Consider the following 24,127-nt stretch of genomic DNA (forward strand, 5'->3'; position numbering starts at 1 on the left):
TACCACCTGTCCCATCTGCCATAAAAACGAGGCCAGCTGTTCTAATCATGACAATGCAGAAACCATTTCTCCTTTTTTTCCTCCCTCTCCTTCCAGATCCAGTCAGGAGCCATTTTCTCTTCTTAACCCTACCTAGCAGCCAATTCAGCTTCAACAACTTTTTCTTCACTTACTCTCTGGCAGCCCATGTCAATAGTTTCCTCTCCTGTAGGTGCTTCTGACAGGGGCTTCCTTTTACAGATGTAGCCAATTTTCTTTTCGCAAGAATGGTCTGCCCAAAATCCATCCTGAACATGAGAACAGAATATCATAGTCAAGTGGGATTTAGGTTTCAAAGACGTACTCTATGTTTAAGTATTTAAGGATACTTTTTCCTAGCTTTTAAGGAAAGAAAACCTACACTAACTTCAGTACAGAATTTCAACCTCAGTCTGACTTCTCCTGCTGAGAATGATTCAACATTGATGTACACCTTTTCTGATTACTAACCTTGCTGGAAACTGGACCCTTTGAGGTGACAGCAATGCAACATCTTTACAAAAACTACTAATTCAATAATCATGCAGGAGGAAAGGGGATCATAGAATGGTTCGGGTTGGAAAGGACCTTCAAGACTATTTTCTTCTGATTCCCCTGCTCAGGGCTACATCCAACCAAGCCTTGTACACTTCCACAGATGGGGCATCCACAGCTTCTCTGGGCAGCCTGTTCCACTGCCTCACCACCCATGCTATAAAGATTTTCCTAAGAAATCTAATTTAAATCTAGTTCTCTTAGTTTAAAACCATTATACTTTGTCCTGTCACTACAATGCCAAGCTTCTGCAGCCTTGAACTGGTATTTTTGGTTCTTATAATATTATGCATGCCAGCTTTCCATAAGAAACTTCTGAGCAATGATCAAGGGTTCTCTGGCTGCACTGAATGTTACCACTTTTAGCATGTCATTTTAGCATACATCATCATCATCATAACCAGTGAAGTCAAATATTAATGCTTTGTGATCCTAGCCATTGAATTTTATTTTAAGACCCATCCAGATGTTAGATCTCATTTGTAAGCTTACTCATTTTCTACCAACGTATCTGCATATAAAAATAAAAAAAAAAAAAAAAAAAAAAAGAAGAAAAATCACATTCCACAGTACTTATCTGTAACTATATATGTAACTATTCTTGCCAACTCACAACTGAACTCTTTGTAGGTTCCAGTGCTGCACTCTGGCACCCTAATGTTTAAGCATTCAGCTACCTTCCCATGCCTGACCTTCTAAGTCCATAATACAGACAAAGCATCTACTGCATCCTCATCTAACACTGTCATAGGAGCTGCCCAAGAAGGACATTAATACACAAAAACTTTTTGCTTTTAAAAATCTGCTTGCTCATTGATTATGTGCACTATAGCCTGGTTGCCATGGAAAAAAATATGTATTTACACACTTCTCACCAGAACTTGACCAAAGAAAAGATTTAGATGTTCATGTGCTTTGCAGTGTAATTAAAAGTTTCTTCCAAAGTCCACATGTGCATACAGAAATCTCTGGACCTTGGGGGAGGATTTACCTAAAAGGAAAGCCACCACTTGCTTGTTTCTCAAGGAAGCAGCAAAATAAATAAATAAAATATAATTAAGTCAATAGTTAAACATGACTTTACCTTTCCCTTCATAACAACGCAGTCCTCCTGCCTATTGTTTGCATGAGTGGGTTCTCCACGAAGCCACTTGGCATAGGTGACAGGTGTCCCATCACTCCATTCAAAATACATCTGAATCTTGAGGTCATTCAACCCAATCCAAAGTTCATCATCTGGCTCTAAAACATGATTGACAACAGTCCTTATATGTTATGTTATTTATAGGATCTTACTCTCAGGAAGGCTAAAAGGAAGTCACAGAAAATTAAGGCTCCCTGTTTCATGTAGAAGGCACAGCATTCTCTACATACCCTCTCCAGTCTTCAGGAAAAGCCACTCACTCTAGTGGCATTACATTAGCAGTGTTTAGCTTCATACAAAAGCACAAACCTGCTCTCTGTATTGAATTATGTTGTAGCATAGTCTGCCTTGTTCTGCTTTTCCAGCTTAAAACATTCAGATAAAATATATAACAAGATACAACTAACCACCTAAATAAAATCCTAACTCCTCTTTCACTTCTTGCACAGGAAAGAAAGTACAAGTGCCATCTCTTCTAATGCTCAGACACCCGGCATGTCTCTTAGAAATGACCGTCAGCAAGCACACTTGCAAGTTGTCCCATCATCTGTTCCTACACTTTGTTTCATTTTAGAGCAATATGCAATTCCTGTTGCTGTTCACTTTTTGTCAGTCCGCTGTAGAGTAAATCTTCATTTGGAAGGAAAGTGCAGGAATTAAGCAAGCATCTTACTTCACAGCTGCTGTTTCTTAGAGGTCTGTTCGCCTGCGCTTAAAAGTCTCCACCATATTGCTACTATAACGTTCACTATCCGGTTTTCTTCTGCAAAAAAACTTCTGAATAAAATCCTATGGAAGATTAAAAATCGGGCATTGATAATGATTGAACTTTATCATCATCAAAGGACGTTCCTTTATAGTACTGGCTTTGTAGCTTTTAACTGCAATTGGGAATTTGTTATGAGAGTAATAAAATGTATTTAATTCCATCAGTAATGGTGGCATGATAGAACTGTATTTTGAATTAACAATACTCAGACATCTTTCATGCTCATAGTTTGTTCTCACAGTTTTCCCTTCTTGAACAATTTTCCTCTTAACATTCTCTAGCCATACTGATCACGGTCAACTTGACAACAAAATTGCTCATGAAATGTAAAAATGGGATCTTGTGTCCACTTTATCAACTAGCTATTTCCCCCTCTCTCAGACATGCTCTGAGCCATGTTTGTTCAAGATCAGATTCTGCATTTCCATGTAAATATGCACAATACATTCCTTTTTAATTCTTCATGTTCTTCTCTAAAGTTCTCCTTTGTCAATTATGCCAAAACTGAAGTTTTGCTACTGTGACCATACTTATCTCATACTTACCCCATATTGCTCAGTCTTATCACTAGACTGAATTATCTGGTGCAAAGATGGGCTTTTACTCTGTTTGCACAGCACTTATTGCAGAAGAGTTCTGATCCAAGCAAGATTATTGAGGCATTGCAGTACACAGTGCTCTCATCACAGGCAGGGGTGAGAAATGACAATCTGATACTGAGAGACAAATGCCTTAAAAGGCATTTTCAGCAGTTTCAATTTTCCTCCTCTGAAAAGATTACTTTCTAAATAGTCTGTTGCAGTATTTGTGCCATCTATGAGAAGTCTGGTTTCCTTCAGAACTATATGCCTTTCAGAAATATTCACTTTAAAAAAAAACAGTGCAATGCAATCGGTCCAGAAAAGGCCTTTGGAAAAGGTATTTAACCTCTGAAACAACTTACTTCCAAGGAATGAGTCAAAAATGCATCTAATCTCCTTCAAATTCTTTCAAATGTCCTAATGCCTCATCAAGAGGTCTCACCTTTCCTAATCATCCCTTTTCAAAGAAAAAACGTTTGCATAGTTCACAAGACAACACACCACTCTTACTGCACCCTATGCCATGCTCTACTCTGGTTCCTACTGCCTCACCTTGAGGGCTGTGAGCAGATTGGGTGCCAAAATATAAGAAGGTCATAAAACCATCGGAGACCACCTGAAGGATTGGGAATACAGGGAAGGGACTATCACATAAGGCATTAAAGGAGCAGCTGGGGTCCCTGGGTTTGGTCAGCCCAGAGCAGAGGAGGCTCAAGGAAGGTCCCAGGCAGCTGCAGCTCCTCACAGGGGAGCACAGGGGCAGCGCTGAGCTCTGCTCTCTGGTAGAAGCTCCAGAACTACGGCACAGAGCTGCATCAGGGGACGGTCAAGATGGAAATGAGGAAAAGCATTTTCACCAGAGGCTGGTCAGGCCCTGGAACGGGATCCAGAGTTCAAGAACAATTTGTTCAACAACACTCTCAGATATATGTCTTAATTTTTAGGTATTTCTATGTGGAGTTGGACTCGATAACACTTGTGGGTTCCTTCCAACCTGGGATATCCTATGATTTTATGATTGTAAGAACAAACACAAGTTGCAGTGGAGTTGGACAGGATACAAAACTAAAGCAGATCAGCTATTTTCAGATTGCTATTCCTGCTGTTACGCAGCAGCTCAAGAGAGCTTGCTGCCCTTTCAGGGAGAATAAGCTACCTGACAGGGTACTAAAAACACATAGAGGATTAGTTACTGCAATGCAGCAAACATGGGTGTAAAGATGTCTCACCCATCAAATAGTAGTATCTGACACTAAATGTGAAATAATTTACATGGAAAGCAACAGCAACTACAAAATGGCCTCAGCATCAGCATGGTTGCATCTCACAAAAGGAGCATCTCACCTAAGGTTATCTGTAGCCATATTTGACTTGCAAGAACTTGAGTATGTGAACACTGAAGTACCCCATTTCAGATGGGGTGCCTCTTAATACACATACTGAGACAGACAGCTTCTTATTTCACGACTTGAAAAACATGGACATGGCAGTAACAGGATCCATAATTTCCCCAAGTTTTCTGACCAACAAATATTGTTTTCTCTCAGCTATCTTTGCAGAAAGAAAGTAAAAAAATCTTCCAGCTTCTGAAAACATTACAAATGGCCTTAACCTGTACATGAAGAGGTAGAAGCAGACCCTGAGAAGGGAGGTTGATGCAATTCACAACATTGATCACAGCTTTATCATGACAGCATAGTCTCTCTAGTTTTAATTCTCCTATTTTTTTTTCCAACTTTTGAAGTTTAGAATTTAAATCCTTCTGCACCTTGTGATGAGGATATTGCTCATTTTTTTATTTGTATTTTTTAAACAGCCTCCTCTTTTTCTCTTAAACTTCTTATTTTCTTAGTATAAATGATATAGTACTGAAAAAGAAAAAAAAAATAATCAAATACTCACGGTACCCAAGCTGAGAAATAACAAAGCTGTACTCTTCAACGTTATGGATGCTAGCCAGATCCCCATCCTGCTTTCTGCAAGATGTTAAAGCATCTTTCCATATTTTGGGGTCCCTGCGAATTATGTAACAGTGACCAGCATATGATATCCATTGGTCAGGACATACAATAGGCACATCAGTCTCTGAAAAGAAAAACAAAGAACTTCAGAATTCTATTCTTAACAAAAGATTTAAAATTACATAAGCAAGGACTTAAACAAATTAATTGCGTTTTTTTCACCCTGAAGAACAGCAGGGTTGAAAAATATCTAAAAAGCTCATCATGGGCAAGTATGACTAAAAGTTAAAATCCCCAAATATATTTAAGTTGCACTTAGTTGCAAACAAGTGCTTGCAACTTGTGAAAAGATGGAAAGAATTTAACTGCAAAAACACACTTTTGTCCCTCATAGACACACATGCGTATTCAATTTTGAAATCTAAGAAGTTGTGCTCTGTTATTTTTCTGCATTTCATGCCAGCATTCCTTATCACTCTCTTTTCACTTCATCAGTGATGCTTAGGTACAGGATAAGAAACTGGGCTTACAGAACTTATATACGAAGGTAACATTTTTCCACTAGACTTTAAGCACTTTATGGACAAGCTGCATTTTCTAGATTAAAAATAAATTAATTAATTAAATAAAATCAAGTGGTTCTACAGGATTATGCAAGAACCCAAAATGCAAATACTGCTTTTAGGAATACTTTTTAAAAGCACAATTGAGAAAATTATTCTGTAAATTATTGCATTTAAGGATTGCTTTTAGGAATTCATTAGAACAGTAATAAAGTACTGCCAACAATCACATTGCTGATCAGCAAACAATTCAGCTTTGGAAGAAGTGCCATCCAACTGTATAACAAAGAGAATTTATAATCATTGGACAGTTTTGCAAACACCAATATAGAGAGCGGAACAAGGACAGCAAGCTTGCAGAAATTCTGTTGGGAAAATAAACTTATGCATGTCAGAGAACAAGAAGCAATGTGTTTCTGTATGGCAGTGGTTTATATTTCATGAAAACATTTAACTAGGCATCCAAAGCCATGATTAGTCAAGGGCAAGTTTGTGAATACGCATCCTGTTTCAGCTAAAAGATGCTGACAATTAGTAGTTATTTAGTATCAGAGCGCCAGTGTCAAAGCACAGCTATAAACATACTTTTTTGTCTGCAGACCCACCTCAAAAAAGTGCCAGGATGTTATCAGAAAGTAAAACAGAACTCCGCCATCCCAGGGATGAGGAGCCCTGTGTATGGTCAGAGTCCTGTCAATCCAGCCACAGAAGGAAAGAATAGGGATAGATAGTTGGAAAGACAGACTGATGGTATGTGGAGTTGTCCAGAGAAATGAAACAGAGATGTCAAATACTGTTGTAGAAGTATCATGCTTTAGGCAGCTACCTGATTCCTACTGAGCCTGGGGTTAGCTCTGAGCATGTGTATCTTACAGTGTTTTGCTACAGCAAGAAGATAGAGAGCAGCTCTGAGGGAAAAAAAAACCTAGACTTACATGCATCTTTAACAAATTCATGCACCCTTTTGCAAACAGTAAACGGAACAGACACTATCAGTTCAGACTTCACTACAAAGACAATCCCACAGGTCTTTATTCCCCTGTGGCTTTGTAAGAATCTCTCTTTCAGACCGAAGGAGGCTGTATGAACATGACTGTCAACGCTAAATCAGCTACGGCAGGCAGGGAGACTCTTTTGGTTGTAAATTCAGTAACGTTAGGGAATTTGTTGCAGGCAGAAAAACTGGAGAAGAAGTTGACAGTCTAATTTCTTCTGTGCAAATTGTATTGAATGACATAGCTGGTGATTTCTCAGTAGGACAAAGCCTCAAATTGTTCATTTCTAGCTGTCAGCAAAAGTTAACTCTGTGCTTCCCTCTTCTTCTAAAGAAAACACACAATACAGAGCCCTGTAATCTACTTTTCATCCTTAAGAAAACAAGTACTAAATCCTGAGCTTCATCTAACTTAAATAAAATGAAGCAAGTAATATCTAACAGTGGGAATCACATTAACATATAAAAAACATTATCTCAAAAAGCCAAGTTGATGAATACTGTGGAATAGTTCAACATACAAAAATGAAGCAGACTTAGAAAGACCAAATAGTTCTGCAAACTATAAGCTTGGCTTCCTGAAGTCTGAAGGTCTCCCAGTTATTGACTTGGGTGTCTACAAAGGTAAAAATACTAGCTGAATGATTCTCATGATTGGGGAATTAACATTTCTGTCTCACACATTCATTCTTCGCTGTTGATAAGAGAGACCTTGCACAGCCTTCATAAGAGTTAAATTAAGTGTATTTGATTCTCCAATCAGATCTGGGGGTTTATGAAATACTCAGAAACTCAATACTTTATGTTGTCGAATTGGGATGAAAACTATTTTGGCAGTTACCTGGTGGAGGCAAGCAGCCAGCCAGCTTTTCCTTAGAAAATGAAGTTTAAGAATAAGCATATTTTGCAAGTTAAATTAATGGATTCTTATCGATTCATTTTGCTGTGTTGCAGATCAACTGCTTCAATGCCCTAAAATCTAAACGACTTAAAGATACATAATAATGTGGCCCCCTGCTGGAAAAAAAAAAAAAAAAAATCCCGTGAAGGAAGTCCACACAGCTGCTGAGTTCCTGAAAATCTTCAAATGCTACAAAAATAAAACACCTGTAAAGATTTTTCTCTATTTTGTTATAGGTACATGATTACATTCTGTTATAAAGTGTTCTCTCTCACAGTCCTATAGTGCTCTTCTGAACTTAAATGTAACTTCTAGAGTTAAAATATTGCCGCTGCATTTAGTAGCCAGTGCACAACTTAATTGCATGCATGAACTTGCAATTAATTTGTATTTTGACACTGAAGCCCTGGTCAGGAAAACATCATCTGCCATGAGTTTTCCTTTACATCATTAGAAATTGAGGGCACTTAACACCTTGCACGACTGCATGCTTATTCCTTTTATGACTTCCTCCCTTAGGACGCTTTGGAAAATATTTTATGATGTGAATCACTGCCAATCTCTGTTTAATCTGTCATCACGTTTACTCAGCAATTTCTGTACAATTGAAAACTTGCATCTCATTTCTGTTCTTCCTGCAAATTATTCACTTAAAATATAGGAGGGGTGAGGCAGGAAATCAAAACCCTGATGTATAAGAAAGAAATAGCCATTGGCTCCAAATTAAGATTGAATGTAAAACTAAATAAGATAATAGGCAGCACTGAATCAGTGGTTCATTTACAAGCATCAGTGTTTAAAGACATGTTTATGAAATTCTGAGTAACAGCCCATGAACAATCTACTTCAACCTAAATAAAGATAGATTTTGGCTGTCAGAAGTATAGAAATATTAACAGTTATTTGCATTTTAATTCAGAAAATAAATAAAAATAAAATAAGCACTATTGGCATTTCCAACTCGAACAATAAATACACTTAATTTCAAAACTGAAGTATATTTAATTAACATTGATTTCAATATTTGGTTAATAATACACTTGCTCATTTGTTTTTCTTAAAGAGAAACAAGTTAGACAGAAGACACTGTTTCATGTTTTTTGATATTACTGAGCTGGCTATATGTTGGCAGAACAGCAGAAATAACATTAAAAAAAATATTTTTCAAGTCAAACTTTTTGGAAACTCATCATTTGACATCTGATCTTCCAATAATGTATATTAAAAAATGGACTGGAAATATGGCAGTGGTTTGGATTTCTGCTTCTAAACCCTGTGCAAAATAATGTCAGTGAATTTGGGAGATACCTGTATAAGCTAGAAAGAGGAATAAACTTGGATACAAGGTATAACAGAAGGAAAGTGTTGAAATAAAGGAAAGGAGTCACAGTGTAAATTATAGCACAAAGAGATAAAATAAGGAAATAAGTATAAATAAAGGTATGAAAACTTATCCCTGATGTGCCTTTCCTGTGTACCTTAAGTGCCCAAATTATATTTCTTCTAAAAAAGTGTCTCTGTGTATTTAATCTAAAGAATTTTGCAATTGAACTAAATAGTTTAGATATATAGAAAATATAAATCCATACTTAACTACATGCACACATAGTTTTTAAACAAATCTTTAAATCTATAATAATTTTTAAAAATCTTTAAGTTTACTATTAATTTGCACTCTTAAACTTACTCCACTTCATAAGTAACAAAAAATGACAGCAAGAGAGATAGATTAGTTTCAATGAGAACATGGGTTTTTAGATAACTACACAATATTTTAAGCATTAAATTATTTAGCTTTTTATTCTACATACAAAACGTGAAAGTTTGTTTGCTTACAGAAAGAGAACTCAGCTATACTACGCAGGAAGTAAGGAGACCAGAACAAAGAGGAAGTACACAATGTTCACTTTTACAAGGAATCTTGGTCAAGTCACATTTTGCACAGACATCATCTTTTCTCAATTTTAGGCCATTAATAATTCATTAGGAGATTATTGCCAAGCCTACCTGTAGGAACAATGAAAGATGCTAAAGTAGCATTTCCTCGCTTACAAATATAGCCGAGCTTCTGGTTACATTCCCAATTCTCCCACTTGGCAACTTTGGCAGGATTTAATGCTGCACAGATTTTTCCAGGTTCTGGAGAAGGATGGCCTTTGATAAATAACAGAGAACAAAAGTTAAAATGATTTTAATGGACAAAAAAAGTTCCACAGTAGGCAGCTAGCTCTCTCAAATGCCCAACCCCCATATTTTAGCAACAGATAACTTAACTCCCTTATGGAACACAAAACATTCAAATGTTCCTGTTATTTGTTTAGAACTAGTGAGATGGAAGTATGTAAAGCTTCCACAAATTCTTTTAAAATTTACTGGTGGAAAGAACAGTTAAGTCTTCAACACCCATGGAAATGGGTATGAGATAGAGACACGCTGACAAAAATGTAACTGTGAAGTATAAAGCACACATGTAAAATTGGTTATATAGATACCAGCAGAGTGAAAAACAAATGGAGTCCCATTTTGATTACTCCAAAACTCAGATAATTCTTTACAAGATAAATGAGAGCTGCCTGCAGTTTTAGCAGTCATGAACAGCTTCCCTTGCTGCTTTGGCTCTAACTCAGCCAGGCTTTCTCCACCCTTTGCTACATGCAGCTCCTCACCTGTGCTTTTGGCAGACAGACTTGTAAACATCCTCTCAGGAACTTGTATTTCAGCCCATCTGTTTGCCTTTTGTGCTCTCACCATTGGAGAGCAAGTTAGACAGTGGTTCAACTCATTCTTCAAAGCTTACAAAGAAGTTTTGTCCACCTAAAATTTGGTTTGGGGCTTACCTCCAAAGAGGAACTACAGAGCGACATGATGGAGTAACTTACAGAGTTACTGCAAATTAAATACATGGGACATGCTCAATGAAAATGAAGAGTATTCAAACTGTATAACTTCAGACATCCACTTAAATCAGTCTCCAAAGACTTCCTGAATAGTTAGTGCAAGGAAACAAGGATCCTGATAAAAGTCACCTTAACACAGACACTGAATAATAAAAGCACCTCTTCAGTGCTGTCTACAGATGTCATGGAGAATATGTTTTTAATACTGGCACTGGAGTCCAGCATTGCAGCCACAGGTGTGAAACATCTGGTTTTGCTTCAGGGTAGACTAGTCTAATATATTTAGTTCTGTATGTATTACCACCAGGGTTGGTTAATCCAAAATAAAAATAAAAATCCAATCATTAAGCAAATAACCAAAACAAACTGGAAAAGAAAGGAATTTAACCCCTTGTAAAAAACATAATCTTACCTGGAACCCAATTTAAGTATCTAAACGGAGCACCACCAACCCATTGCCATCCGCTGTCAAAATTCAGGCTGTTAAGGCCAAACCAGAGAGCAGAACTCAGCTTGCCAGTCAAACCTAGGTAACAGAGACAAAGAAAGATACTGGCAGTGCACAGCAAGAGCAAACATTCTCTTGAAACTTGAAAGTTTAATTTCTTTTGGTTCTCTTTTTTCCCAGTACAAGATTTAAAAATTTTAAATTGAGGTGACTGCGCTAAACTGCTCATATGGTTTCACATCGCTCACATTACTTTTACTGTCAGAGTTCTCACAAATTTAGGTGTGAGGAATTGTGTTAGAATGGAGAAACAACAATACGTATACATTCTTTGTAAGGAGATTATCATAAATACGAAGCAAATCATTTTTTTTCCCCAGAATTACAAAACATAAAACTGATAGCTGACAGAAGGGAAGTAAATAAACAATCAATTTTCTAAAACCAAATATGAATCCTTTCCTGTCATGTAAATATTTTCTTTTCCAAGAAAATTAACAAATGTGAGCTTCAAATTTACTAAATATTTTAAAGTAGTATTGTAAGCTGTTTATATTTTATCATGTCACATTTAAATATGATCATTCCAAAAGTCATCTTTTTAACAGCACATCTGGTACATTTTGAAACTCATCTGAATTCACTTCTTCAGCCGAAGTAAGTCGGGATTCCAAAACGTGTTCCAACTTACTGTTCCAAGTCTGAAAAGCACTGAGAAATAATATCATGCCCATGCATGGTCCTATCAAATTCTGTGGGCTTTTTTATAGTAATTATGACTCAATCGCTTCTCTCTGCTTTATGTCTAAGAATTGTAAGCTTAGCTGGATGAGTGCTGATTACTTTTGAATTGATGTATTTCTGCATAGCTTACAGGAAATCATCACACAACTTACATTAAGCACTTCTGCTTTGACTGATAGCATCATACCAGCATTCAAATTTACTCCATGTATTTAGTTGTTTTTGACACTACGGTTATGGGTAACACTTAAAGTACAGCCAAGTTAGAGGCAGGGGTTGTTAAGTACTGAAAAGGATTGGGATGTAATGCAAGAGTCTGATTTGGCATCAACAGGTTAATGTGTTCCAGTACTGCTTCACAAACAAGTGATGGTTTATGAGAATCAAGATCTGAGCATGACAGGAAAACCTAATTCTGCAAGAATAGCTGTAGAATGAAAAACTGACTTTGGCAACAATATATTATAGTTGGTAATTAAAACATGTCTACTAACAACTTGCTCCTAAATGTCAATGCTCTCTTGAGCATTAATTTGAAGATTAATTTAATCACACTCAGTAAAGAAGACTTATGTTTTGGCCATTAACATTTGGAAACAAATGTTTTCACAGAACAGATTACATACAATATCAAAAATAGATTTATCAACTAATCAATCATCCTCTGAATTTACGAAATAAAAAAATTCAGCTTACAGCATAGAAAAAAAATATCAAAATGTTTTCTAATCTATCTAGTAGCTGTAACATTGGACTACCTCACATGTGTACACAGGCTCAGAAGACAGTGAAAACAAGACTGCCTGCCTCTGTAGAACATGAATGTCTTCAAGCATGAATTCAGGATTGAATTTTCACAGAAAGGAAGTTTGGAAATGATTCTAGGGGAAAAATAGAGTCTGAATTTAAGCTATTTGTAAGTCCTCCAGTTCTCCAGTTCATTAATTCCTTTTTTTTTTTTTTTTTTTTTTTTTTTTTTTTTTTTTTTTTTTTCCCTTTTCATATTTTAGCATATAAAGATGATATAGCAGCTTTAAAAATATTTGGCAAAAATGCTGATTGGTACACACAGCAAATGCAGCATAAAAAGAATGCAATCTTTGCATTTGCATTTTTTCTTTGAGCACTACTTTGGATTTGCATACATTCCAAAATTCTTTCTTTATTGCTTGAATTACTTAATTGCTGTGGTTTTTTTGTCACTGTAATTTTCCAGCAATATTAATTCATGAGAAAAATCATCATTATCTTTTCAAGTTTCCATCTGAATTATTCAAGATAACAATCTAAATCCAGAATTAAAAGATCTGAAGAAGATACCAGCTGTCAAGACAGAACATGCTATGTAAGTGTCACAGTTAAAACAATTCACTTTAAAAAAAAAAACAAAAAAACCCTGATGGATGATATTACTCTACCTGCTAGGTATGTTTGTTCATGCAACTCTGTGATACTTAATAACTCAGCCTTCTGTTGTTGACAGCTTTTCCTTGCCTGATGCCACGTCAGTGCTGACTCAGAGTTTATCTGATATTGGACATTTGTTAGAGGATCGGTATTCCACAATGAATCAATACTATTAACTGCCAAGAGAAAAAGAAATGTTGCAACTGATCACAAAGACTGAGACAGATACAACATAGAATAAATCACTGAGCAAAAATACACAAAGCTACGCACTGCAAAAAAGAACAGGTATAAAAGGAGTCCTTTAATGCATTAGTAAATCCAGGCCTAGGCCAAACCATGACAGCCATGTTGGACAACACACACATCACAAAACAATATCACATTTTCTCCAAGACAATAAAGCTGCTGTTTTAGATTGAAGATGAACAGCTATGGTTGCTCTAAAGTAACTGATTTGTCACCATGGAAAAAAACACTAAGGTCTTACTGTCTCACGCTAACTGAAGCCCATAAAACAGATGGTTTCTCTGAGCTAAGAAATCCTCATTTATTTTACAATTTTGGGTATTATGTAAAGCAGCTTTAGATCATCTTACTAAAATAAAGATAAACAGACCCAAGCGTTGGACTGAAAAATGGAAGCCCCAAACAGTGAGCCAAATATCACTCCATACAGAGAGTATAACTGCATGACAAAAGCAAAATAAAGAAGAGGTCACTATATGTCGGCTGACAAGGGGAAATGTCCTGAAATTCCTGAAATCAGTCTGTACCAGTTCTTTAAGTTGCAAGCTGCAAAAAATTGGAAAGAAAGAGGTCTTTTCTGAATTCAGAGAGCTCAGAAAATCTGTGCGTGTAAATAAGAGGAAAACAGTACAATAAACAAAACTCAAGACAAAGAGTGGTACATATTAGATGTCAGCAGGTCAGTAACCAGTTCCACTTTTTCCTGTATTAAATCTGATAGCTTATGGACAATATGAAGTGCTTCTTTTCAAATTAGCCTTAGACAACAAAATAAATTCATAGTATACTCTAATATGGACCTTTGAATAAATACGGAAACTTCAATTCCATTATCATTATTCAGAAAGTAACTTCTACCCAAAGCATTTTATGAACATCAGAAGCCAAAATTTCTTCACTATGCTATGTTCTACAATACCATGTGCACAAGCACACGTCTGGGATAAAAGAGAGACTGCAATATTAAAATCTATAATTCAGTAAAGATTGTCTCTGCCCTTGTAGAAAGGATTTTGCAGATACTGTGCAATCAGTAGAAAGGAAGAGAAAAAGCATTTAACCTTCCTCTCCCTGTCACTAATTTACAGTTGCATATGAAGCTGTTCTGTAGAACTTTGGTTTTTCATAAAAATAAAGTTCATTTCTTACTCTTCCAATTTTTAGTTTTTCAAATATTTGAGTTCCAGGCAATTAAACACCTTAAGAGAGCAGGATTTGGTAAAATCTACATGGTATTGTTTAAATCTTAATATCCCCAGAGAAACCCAAAGAGGATTCACTTTTCTGGAATGATATATTTTAGCATCTAAACTTCATTCATGTGAAACAAAACCTGACCTGAGTGCATAACTGGAAAAAACTCAACTTTACACAGACTAATTCAGTATGTAATTTTGTATTACACTGAAATTGGTGAAAATTATTGTTAGGAATTATTATCAAGAAAAAGTGTCCTACGAGTGGAAATACCTATTGGAATTGCAATTTTAACAAGTGTTAACAGGACTACCATATGTACTACTTCCACTAAAACTGGTACTACTTCTACTAAATCTGAAAAGACTGGTAATGGACTTCAGAAATTTTAATTTCAAAACTGCAAGCTGAAATTTGGCCTTGACTAGCAGTAACCATAGAAGTGTTCTTGTTTGCTGTATTATCCATCCAGAACAAGTTGGAATCTCAGTCCAATATTCTTCGAAACTAAAAGAATAGAATCTTAGTAAACGAGAACTGAATATAATTCTTGTTAGATACCCTATAATACAACTGCTATCTCTTCCTCCCTGACCATACAGTCAGGAAGGAATATACTTAATAATTTATATTATTTTACAGTATTATATACAAAGGCATAAAACTAGGTGTTGTCAATGGTAAAAAAGAAAATCTAAAAAATACTAAATTTCTTTCACATGCTTATCTTCACGTAGGTATATTTTTCTTCAATGCTTCTCTCTTTCTTTTTCTTAAATGAATTTGTGAGGTCTGAAATCAAGTTACGAGTTCCAGCTAAATCAGAAAAAAGACCAATGACTCTTTGTAACTCAGTTGAGCAATTCACAAGGCATTCTGAACTAGACGTAAAACCACGATGGAAAATCCTTCAAAACATCTCAAAACACCGGTGTGAGGAAAAGGCCTGTCATAAAATAAAATAAATTCAATATTTTTGAATGAATGCACAAATGCAGACTTGCCCACTTAGATTAATATTCAAGGTTAAAATTATTTAAATGCTTCCTTATTCCCTGCACTCTTTATTTATTTCCTTCTTAGGCAGCTGCAAGTTTTTTTTTGCACTCTTACAAGTCTTTCAAAATTTTTCAGAAAAATTCCATCCTTTTCAACTGTCATGAAAGGGACCTCAGTGGACTTTTGCCTACTGAATACATCTGCATGTACATCTCATGACTCGTGTTCCTGGTAAAATTACCTTGTGCAACCTTCCTCAACACAAGCTTTGACACAGCAATGGAACACATAGCTCAAAAAGACATAGCGTACCCAGTAAAGAATCAGTATTTCCTAGGATATTAAAAATTGTCTTGAAGTAGCAGGAACAATTCTCAGTTTCTTCTGTTGAGATTTAAGTTTCATTGTCACTGTATCAGCGTCTTTTTTGAAGCACCATCTGAAAGGCTCAAACTCACTCTATCAGTCAGATTTCCACATTTCTTTTGGGTTCAATTGCTTTTAGTACGATCTTAGACCCTCTTATTCTGGACACTAGAGTTAGTTTTGTTTACAGTAGAAAAGTGATGGACTCAATCTGAATTTCAGTGTTTGTCTGAGCTCTAGAAGAAAGAGTTGCAATAGTCTGCATCGCCAACTTTTTATCAGCACCTCTGACCCCCCAGATAGTTGTGTTTTTTTGGGTTTGTTTTTTTTTTTTTTTTTTTTAAAAAAAAAAAAAAAGCACACTTCTGACATCCTATTTAATAATCTTTAACATACAAAAACTTCAATGTTATATGTTTAAAAAGTGCTTTTGAAGTTTAATAACTTCTCATTCTGTAGTACAGCGCAGTTCTCTATTGCAGGGCTAAAACTTCCCTACTCCTGCCTGTCTCTCTTTAAAGCATACGACCTAAATGTGAATATTTTATAGCCAGTACTGAAGAATCAGGAAGGAAGCATGCAGGCAATCAGCATAAAGCAGCTTTTTCCAAAAACAATCTGGATGGATTTCCTTGAATTATGTCAAAGAACTAAACAATTTTTTAATGACACCTCCTATTTGCTTTCCTCTAAGAATGCTAGACAGGTAACAAACATACGCTGGACTTGCATGTGTTGTATTCATGGAATTAATACTGCCAATATGTTTTCAATATCTTGAAAATAATACTGGCAGAGGAAAATACTTGCAATTTTTATTTCTCTGAAATAATGAATGCAACACTCATGGAAATTGTACTTCATACAATAAAATTTCATCAAATCAGCTAAGATCAATGGACTCTGTTTTCTTCACATCAAAGGAAAGAGGAAAGACATTTTTTTCTTTTGTTCTTAACTGAAGTCAGTTGGAGCTTTACGACAAAACACAATAATAAAGAAGGGAAGGAAAAATTCCCCCTCTCCCATCATGACAGAAAAAGCAGCAGTTTGCAGAAAAAGTGCTTAGTACATATTTTACAGAAGAGAAAATTTATTCAAATTAAACATAATTTCAACATGTCTTCAAATTAACTTAAAGAAATATCAATGTTTCTACATGAAGTTCTGTATTACATAATACTACAGCTCAAACTCTAGTGGCACTTAAACCAGGGAATTAATAATATAAATGCTTCTCACTGTTTTTAACTATTCTACTGCAGAACAGTCAGCTACGTAGTATATACATTACGGAAATACCACATAAGCTCTTTTATATTCAAATGCAATTCATTTCTGAAGTAGTCTTAATTTTCATTTCAGTTATATTCTAGTTCCCACTTCTGCAGCACAAATGTCTATGCAGCCTACAGGATATACTAATGTAACATCCTTACATCAAATTAACTTTCTGTTAGAGTAAATGCTGTAATTACACATTCCAGTGTACAATTCACACACTTTCACCTGGATTTAGTCAAGTTTCTTTTTTTTTTTTTTTTTTTTTTTTTTTTTTTTTTTTTTTTTTATGCTGAGCCCTATTTTCACATATGTGACTAGTTCATAAAAGGATAGCTAGCAGTGTAGACACAGAAAAATACAGTTCCGAATTACATTTTGTAGAGCACATGAAAAGGACAGCAGCATTCCCAGGCAGCTGAATAAAAGAGCAAAATAGAATCTTCAATACATGAAACTTACTTTTCAGTGGGCAAAATCCATATCTCCTGTCAACATCATAGTCTGCAGTGGTTCCACACCAGAACCAGCCATCTGCTCTGCCAGCATCTGTGCAGTCAGCATACCACTTATTACCAAATTTAAAAGGGAATACACAAGGTGCTCCCTCAGCATTTCCTCTCACTGTGTAGGTATCTAAGGAGATATGACAGTTTAAAAAAAAAATGTGTAAGTGGTAATTTGCATGGGATATACGTCAATCTAGTTTTATGTTCATATTGGAGTAAGGACAGTTTGCTAGCTTAGTATACAATATGCATTATACATGGAATGCTGATAATTTTCAATCTGTAGGTGTTATCTGTTACCCATTGCCACAACTAGACCAATTTTCATCGCTTAAAGCAGACCACTGGCCAGAAAAGGAGACTACTGACCAGAACTGACTGAGCCAAGACAAATGTATTCCCATGCTAAATTTTACATGCATAGCAATCAAAAGTACAAAATCCATTAAATGAAGCAATTTGCTTTTTAGGCCCACACAATCACTGATTCTTCTGTTGATAACTCAATTCTGAACATTTTAAACACTATGTCACGTAGGTATAAACCTGAAAGCTACACCAGAGAGTATCTTCTTTATGCTATATTCAAATAAAAGCCTTTGATCCAGAGCAATAATACTGTACTTATTCTTTGTATAAACCCTAGAAAATGGATCATTCCCTCTCTCTGCCAAAATGCCATCATATCTGTGTGTATATACGTGCATTTTCAAATTTAACTATTTAAAATATCTAATTTACTTATTTAACACTTCAGCACCAGCTCTCAGAGGAATGTCAAACATCTAGAAATGTTTGCACCATCAATATACTGCAGCTGAAGATATCAAGAGTTAACTGAATCCTTAATGAAAAAAATCATATTTTCTCCCTAGGGATGGAGTGGCAGAGAAGAGGTGAACATAATCAACAGAACACTCTTTGTCTTTCTGTACATATGTAAAAAATCAAAAATATCATTAACTGCTGCATAATAATTGTATGCATGTTCTGAACAACCAAAGACTTTCCTCTCCTTTCAAATGACTCACTGTCCTTTGCCTTGCATGCTTAATTATCTAATTTTAATGATCATACCTCTGACAAAAAAGCAAAATGAACCCCACAGAAACATAAAATACACTCAAGTACTATAGGTTTTATCAAAGTCCACACTCGCTGATCACTAAGATCACCAAGATCACCAAGAATTACTAAGGTAATTCTCCTACGTATCTCCTGTATCGCAATTAGATACACACAGCAGCCAGTTCAAAATACAGAAATTAATTTATAGAACTTTACCTTCATAGCCTCGAGAACACAGATCGTCTTTAGTTCCGTAGACTTTCCACCTACTCCATAAACCAGATCCCTTGTAAAGCATAATATTCCTTTCCTGTCTGTTTCCATAGTTGAAAAACAAATCTTCCCCTTGGATTGCAAAGAGAGTCTCATTTCTGCATTCCCATCGCTGAAGTTCGCTAGCCTTGTCACAAGGATACAGAGTGATCGGAACCCAGTCTTTCTTCGAAGGTACTCCCAAGCACAATTTGAATGCTATGCTCATAAGCTGGTGATCTGAAACCCACCTGAATTTTTGAGACTCATTTTCTTGAACACAAGGAGCAGTAGTCACTGAGTTAGAACTCTGAGCCAATACACAGCGCTTGTGTTCTTCATTATATATTAAAAAGATGCTAGTATCTGCAAGACAAAAAACAATGGAATCACTTGGCTTGAAATAATCTTACTTACTATCTAAATGAAGTACGAGACTAGATGCTACTCTTGGGGTTGAAATCTCATCATCTGTTCAGCAAAAGAGGACGGGATCCTCCCGTGGTCTACAGCTGTTAAAGTGACTGTAGAATACAACTAGTTCAGATTTCAGGACATTTAAACTATTTTGCATCAAAGGAAGAACCTACACTAAAAACAGCAAGGCTGTAGAAACAGATCTAGTGCCTCATGCAGCTTTAAAACATAGAATAAACTGAGGAAAAAGGCCCAATCGTAGTTCTGTTCCAAACTGCACCCATGAGAGTCAGGGAGAACGGGGAGCATGCACACCATGTGCTGCAGGGCTGGAGGCTGAGCGCTCCAGCAGCTCTGCTTCCTTGATCCTGACTCCCGTTGTGAGGACTACAGAGTAAGATCTTCAGGCTCTGTTTCTCCATAATGGACAGATCTGCTTTCATCATTTCTGCTGAATTCCCTGAAGTCTTACAGAATGGGAAAGATTTTTATTTTTTTTTTCTCCTAATTTACCTTTACACATAAACTACTTGCAGGGTTACAATAGCATCATCATTTTTCTCTCAGCTGCATTCATTGGTGATTTCCTCCTTTCTTACATTTTTCCACTAAGAATGAAATACTGACAACAGTGGGATTTGCCATCAACTCTTAGTGCCTCTTAGTGACCAAGGAAAATTCATGAGACTGTTTATAGCTCCCAAAGTTATTTCTCCTTCTTAGTACAATGTACTTAACAACATGCATTTATCCGTTTTGTTTCAAACTTGCAATCACTAAAGAAGTTCCTAGCATTTCTTATATGACCTGGATCTACTGCATGGTAAACATGAACTGTTCTCATCCAGAGACTGAGAATTTTTCCTTCTCCTTTGGTCCTCTTGAGATATGTTTTAGGATGATAAATTAATAGTTCTCTAACGCTGCATCTCATAATTTAACAGGTTGATCAAGGCCTTAAAAATGTATTTTAAGTGAGCTACAAGCAAGGGAAGATAAGTACTTATTTATGTTAGTCTGGGATTAAAGCTAATTAAAACACTATTTATTTTAGCATTAGATTACCAAAGTAAGCAAGTTATACAATGCAAAAATACGTAAGGGGAAAACAGATTAACCACAAAACATTTTCCCTTTTCTGCTGATATGGAAATGATCATAAATTACTACAGAAGAAGCTGGGAACAAATAGCCTCTATCTCAGAGAAAGAGCTGACCTAAACTTATCTCACCCATGGGTCAGTTTCCTTCTCCTGTCCTCTGGCTTCCAGTTCACAGGGAAGCATATAAAACTGATGAGCACTGGAGGCACAAATTGTTCCCTTTTGCCAATCAGTTTTACTCATAGACAATACAAGGAAATATATAATTGTCGCTGCTGGTGATAACTTTTTAATCTGCTTTTCTACCAGCGTTTAGCACAACGATACATGCAATGCTTGCAACTCTCCTTTTCCTGAAATCTTACTTAAAGTTTCCGGTTAAAAGAAAACATCAGACTTTTTCATAAGTGTGAAAAATACCGCCTGATCTTTTAAACTGCTAAAATTGTACTTCTGGCCTAATGCAACATTACATATTTTATGCACTTACGGTCTTACAGAGAGGGTGCTAGACACATGAAAAAACGTAGTCCCAAGTCAAAAGTCTGGGCTGCTCAGCCAAGCCAAAAGCAGAGTGGAGGTTTTGTTTGCAGAAACAATGCCAGAAAGTTGAATAAAGAGATGAGGCTAGGGGAAGAAAAGTAAATCTTCGGTCCTCTACATTTTAACTGTACCTTTACAAGGCATTAGCAGCACAATGCAGCAGCTTATACAAGTAGGTATTGAAAATAAGTTGGCACCCAAACAGGAGGGAAGAACGAGGCAAAAGGACACAACTGTGACAGACTGCAGAATTCCCTTTCACTCATAGTCACTCCTGTCATATCCATCACCATGCAGATGACTTGTACCATGGGCCTAGGCTGCTCCAGTTTACAGCCATACTTCTGTGTCTATTTGAACACCAATATAGATTCCCATATAACACTTTCCTTGTGAGATGTAAGGGAGATATTAGAGAGACTAGACGAACATTTAAAAAGTCAGGTATCTGTGCAACACTCATTATACCCTGCCACCACTTCTCTAACCACTTGATATCACTTCTTGCTAACAGATTGAGCTGCATCTGTCAAATGAGCTGAGCAAAATTATTCAGTTACGTAATTGATAACCAGCAACTAATTCAGAGTCTTAAGCAAACTAACATCTTACCTAGGGAAGGTTGCTTTTTCTAGATAAGCAGGACACTTAGAATCTAGAAGCAGAGTCTCAACATTCACAAGTGAAGAAGTACACTGTGCTCCACAAGGGTTGATAGCATTAGCTACCATAAGGTCAAAACAATAATTACAAACTTAGTCAGCAGCCAATTTCTATAAATAATACCTTGAGCAAATAAGGGACCAAGCCTACTAAGCATATGAACTTTTGGCCAGATAGCATCTCCCAGTGGAACCCAACCACCACCAAAGATCCGTTAAAAGAACTCCATAATACATAGTGCATGCATAGCACTGGGTTTTAACGTGTATAGCAATTCTCAGAATAAGCAGGCACTTTGCAGAAAACGTATGAATATTCACATGCTAAGCGTGAGTGTGTGTGCGTGTGCACTTTAACTCCTACATGTGCATGCTAGGAGGAGAGATTTCCCCCATGCAATGAGTACTGCAGTAAAGTAATGTCAGCTTTCTAACATGTCATTTATGTTGGTAAGCCTTATTCTCAGATTTCAGTGACATAACCATGTGTTCTATCACTATGTAGTAAAAATATTTGCTTTAGAACTCTCATTCTTCACTACAGATCAGCTACAGAAGGTACATAGGAAGGTCCTCCACAGCATCACCCCAAGTAACACAGTCCCAGTACAGTTTTTAAGGGAGTAACCCATAATGAAAGTTTCAAAATTTACTTCTGGAAGGAGGTCCTTTAGAACTCATAGGAAGCTTCCAGGCATAGGAACCAACCACTAGAACTGTACTGGGTCTGACTGGACTGGAATTAACTTTCTCCACAGCAGCCCATACAGTGTTGTGCTTTGCACTTGTAGCTAGAATGGTGCTGATATTGCACTAATGTTTGAGCAGCTGCTGAGCAGTGGTTGTGCAGCATCAAGGCTGTGTTAACAGCCTGAGCCCCCAAAGGTCAGGTGGCTGGGGATAGGCACTTGGATGGGAAGGGGGCACAGCCAGGACAGTGAACCTGAACTGACGAAAGGAATATTCCATAGCAGATGAGATCGTGCTTAGCAGTAAAAGCTTCAGGAGGAGGCTGCTCTAGAAGTTGGCCAGATATCCCCACACCCAGTTCCCCTGAGGACTGGGACAAGAGAGCAGCGATGCAGTACTTAAGTATCTGTCAACGCTAAACCAAAACGATAACCAATCCAGAGACATGTAGCATCTTTTCCTTTAGCTGTCCCAAGCAAATCCTGATAGATTTTTTCTCACTAGTTTTTATTTTTCTTTACCCATCATGCTAACGATTTGCCTATTGCCAGCCGCAGAAAGATTGTGACAAGTATCTTTTGTAGAGATTACATTTTAGGAGTTCCAGTATGCAAAAACAACTTTGGACTTTGCAGTACACGCAAGCTATCATAGATTACACGAGTGGAGATCAGAAAGTGGCTCATGAAGTCAGAGAAACACTAACAGCATCAAAGGCCAACACAGAATACCCCAGCAGCACACCAAAAGCCAAAGGAAGGGAGAGGGGAAGCAAGGAGGCAGCCAGCAGGATGACTTCTCTTAGCAGACAGCCTGCAATGACTGTAGCTAACTACACAGAACAAGAAGGGTTACAAGCTGGTGTTACGAAACTGTGCTCCAGTAAACCTCAACCTTGACTACGGAGGATGCTGAGGAATGGCAGATGCAAAACTTTCCCTGTATGAAAACAGTGCGCTAGAAATCAGAGCAATTGTCATGTGCAAGCTCCAGCTTTCAACCATAGACCCTATGACAATGCCAACGTTCCCAGGACAGACTGGTTTGGAGCACCCTAGGATGCCAAAACCCAAAGGGCCCCCGCATGGGGCAACTTCAGCCATGCATCAGCTCAGCTGGGGCAGGGCGCTGCGGGAGGGCGGGCTGCCCTCAGGGTAACGTGGCTGCGGGCTGCCCCCCGACCCTGGGGCTCCTCTCCACCTGCGTGCCGGCTTGCCCCCTCCACGTGCGCGCGCACACGCGCACACACACACACACACCGCCTCAGGTCAGCCGGGGCTCGGAGACCCCGCTGTCTTCCCGGCGTGCCGTGCACAGTCCCTGCGGGCACTTACCCAGCAGCGGAAAAGCGCCGGGGAGAAAGGCGAGGAGCAGCAGGAGCGGGGCGGGAGCCATCGCCGCTGTGAGGACAGGAGCCCGCCGGGCAGCTCCGCCGCACTTGTGAAGGGCCGGTGGATCGGGGGAAAGCTCTGGGCTCGAAACGATAAGGAAATATCCTGTCACATGGGGTGCTTAGAAATAACAGGAATTCGCTGTTCAAACTTTGCTTTCCTAAGCTGATTTTCCTCAGCGGAGGGAAGAGCCTCCTTCCAGGCACACGCAGGTGATAACGTGGTGATGGCTGAGAGGCGCGCCGGGCTGTTTTCCGCTGTTCTTTTTTTATCCCCTTTGCGACCCTGTCAGCGTCGCACGTGGGTCGGCGCTCACTTTTCCAAGAAAACGAGCCCTGCAGAGGGCGAGGAAGGACGGCAGGCTCCGACCTGCCCGCGCGGGACAGCGCTCCGCCCGCACCGCCACAGCCGCGCTCCT

General features: G+C 37.7%; 1 protein-coding gene across 2 annotated transcripts in view; it reads right to left on the reverse strand.

The window, feature by feature from the left end:
- Positions 1-23,890, reverse strand: part of LOC128087162 (macrophage mannose receptor 1-like) — a 49,062-nt gene extending 25,172 nt beyond the window's left edge. The window contains exons 1-9 of one of the 2 annotated variants that reach the window (XM_052696497.1): positions 23,653-23,890; positions 18,868-19,269; positions 17,537-17,710; positions 12,994-13,158; positions 10,796-10,909; positions 9,494-9,640; positions 4,970-5,152; positions 1,658-1,815; positions 174-287 (exon numbers count right to left, since the gene is read on the reverse strand). In XM_052696497.1, the coding sequence (XP_052552457.1) occupies positions 174-287; positions 1,658-1,815; positions 4,970-5,152; positions 9,494-9,640; positions 10,796-10,909; positions 12,994-13,158; positions 17,537-17,710; positions 18,868-19,269; positions 23,653-23,713 (1,518 nt within the window). In that variant the 5' untranslated portion in view covers positions 23,714-23,890. Of the gene's footprint in view, positions 1-173; positions 288-1,657; positions 1,816-4,969; positions 5,153-9,493; positions 9,641-10,795; positions 10,910-12,993; positions 13,159-17,536; positions 17,711-18,867; positions 19,270-23,652 lie in introns of those variants that run through there. The other variant, XM_052696499.1, reaches the window with a different exon arrangement.
- Positions 23,891-24,127: the final 237 nt, after the last annotated feature.

The sequence above is a fragment of the Tympanuchus pallidicinctus genome, unplaced genomic scaffold (genome assembly GCF_026119805.1).
Source record: "Tympanuchus pallidicinctus isolate F22 unplaced genomic scaffold, pur_lepc_1.0 scaffold3, whole genome shotgun sequence".
Classification (NCBI taxonomy): Eukaryota; Metazoa; Chordata; class Aves; order Galliformes; family Phasianidae; genus Tympanuchus; species Tympanuchus pallidicinctus.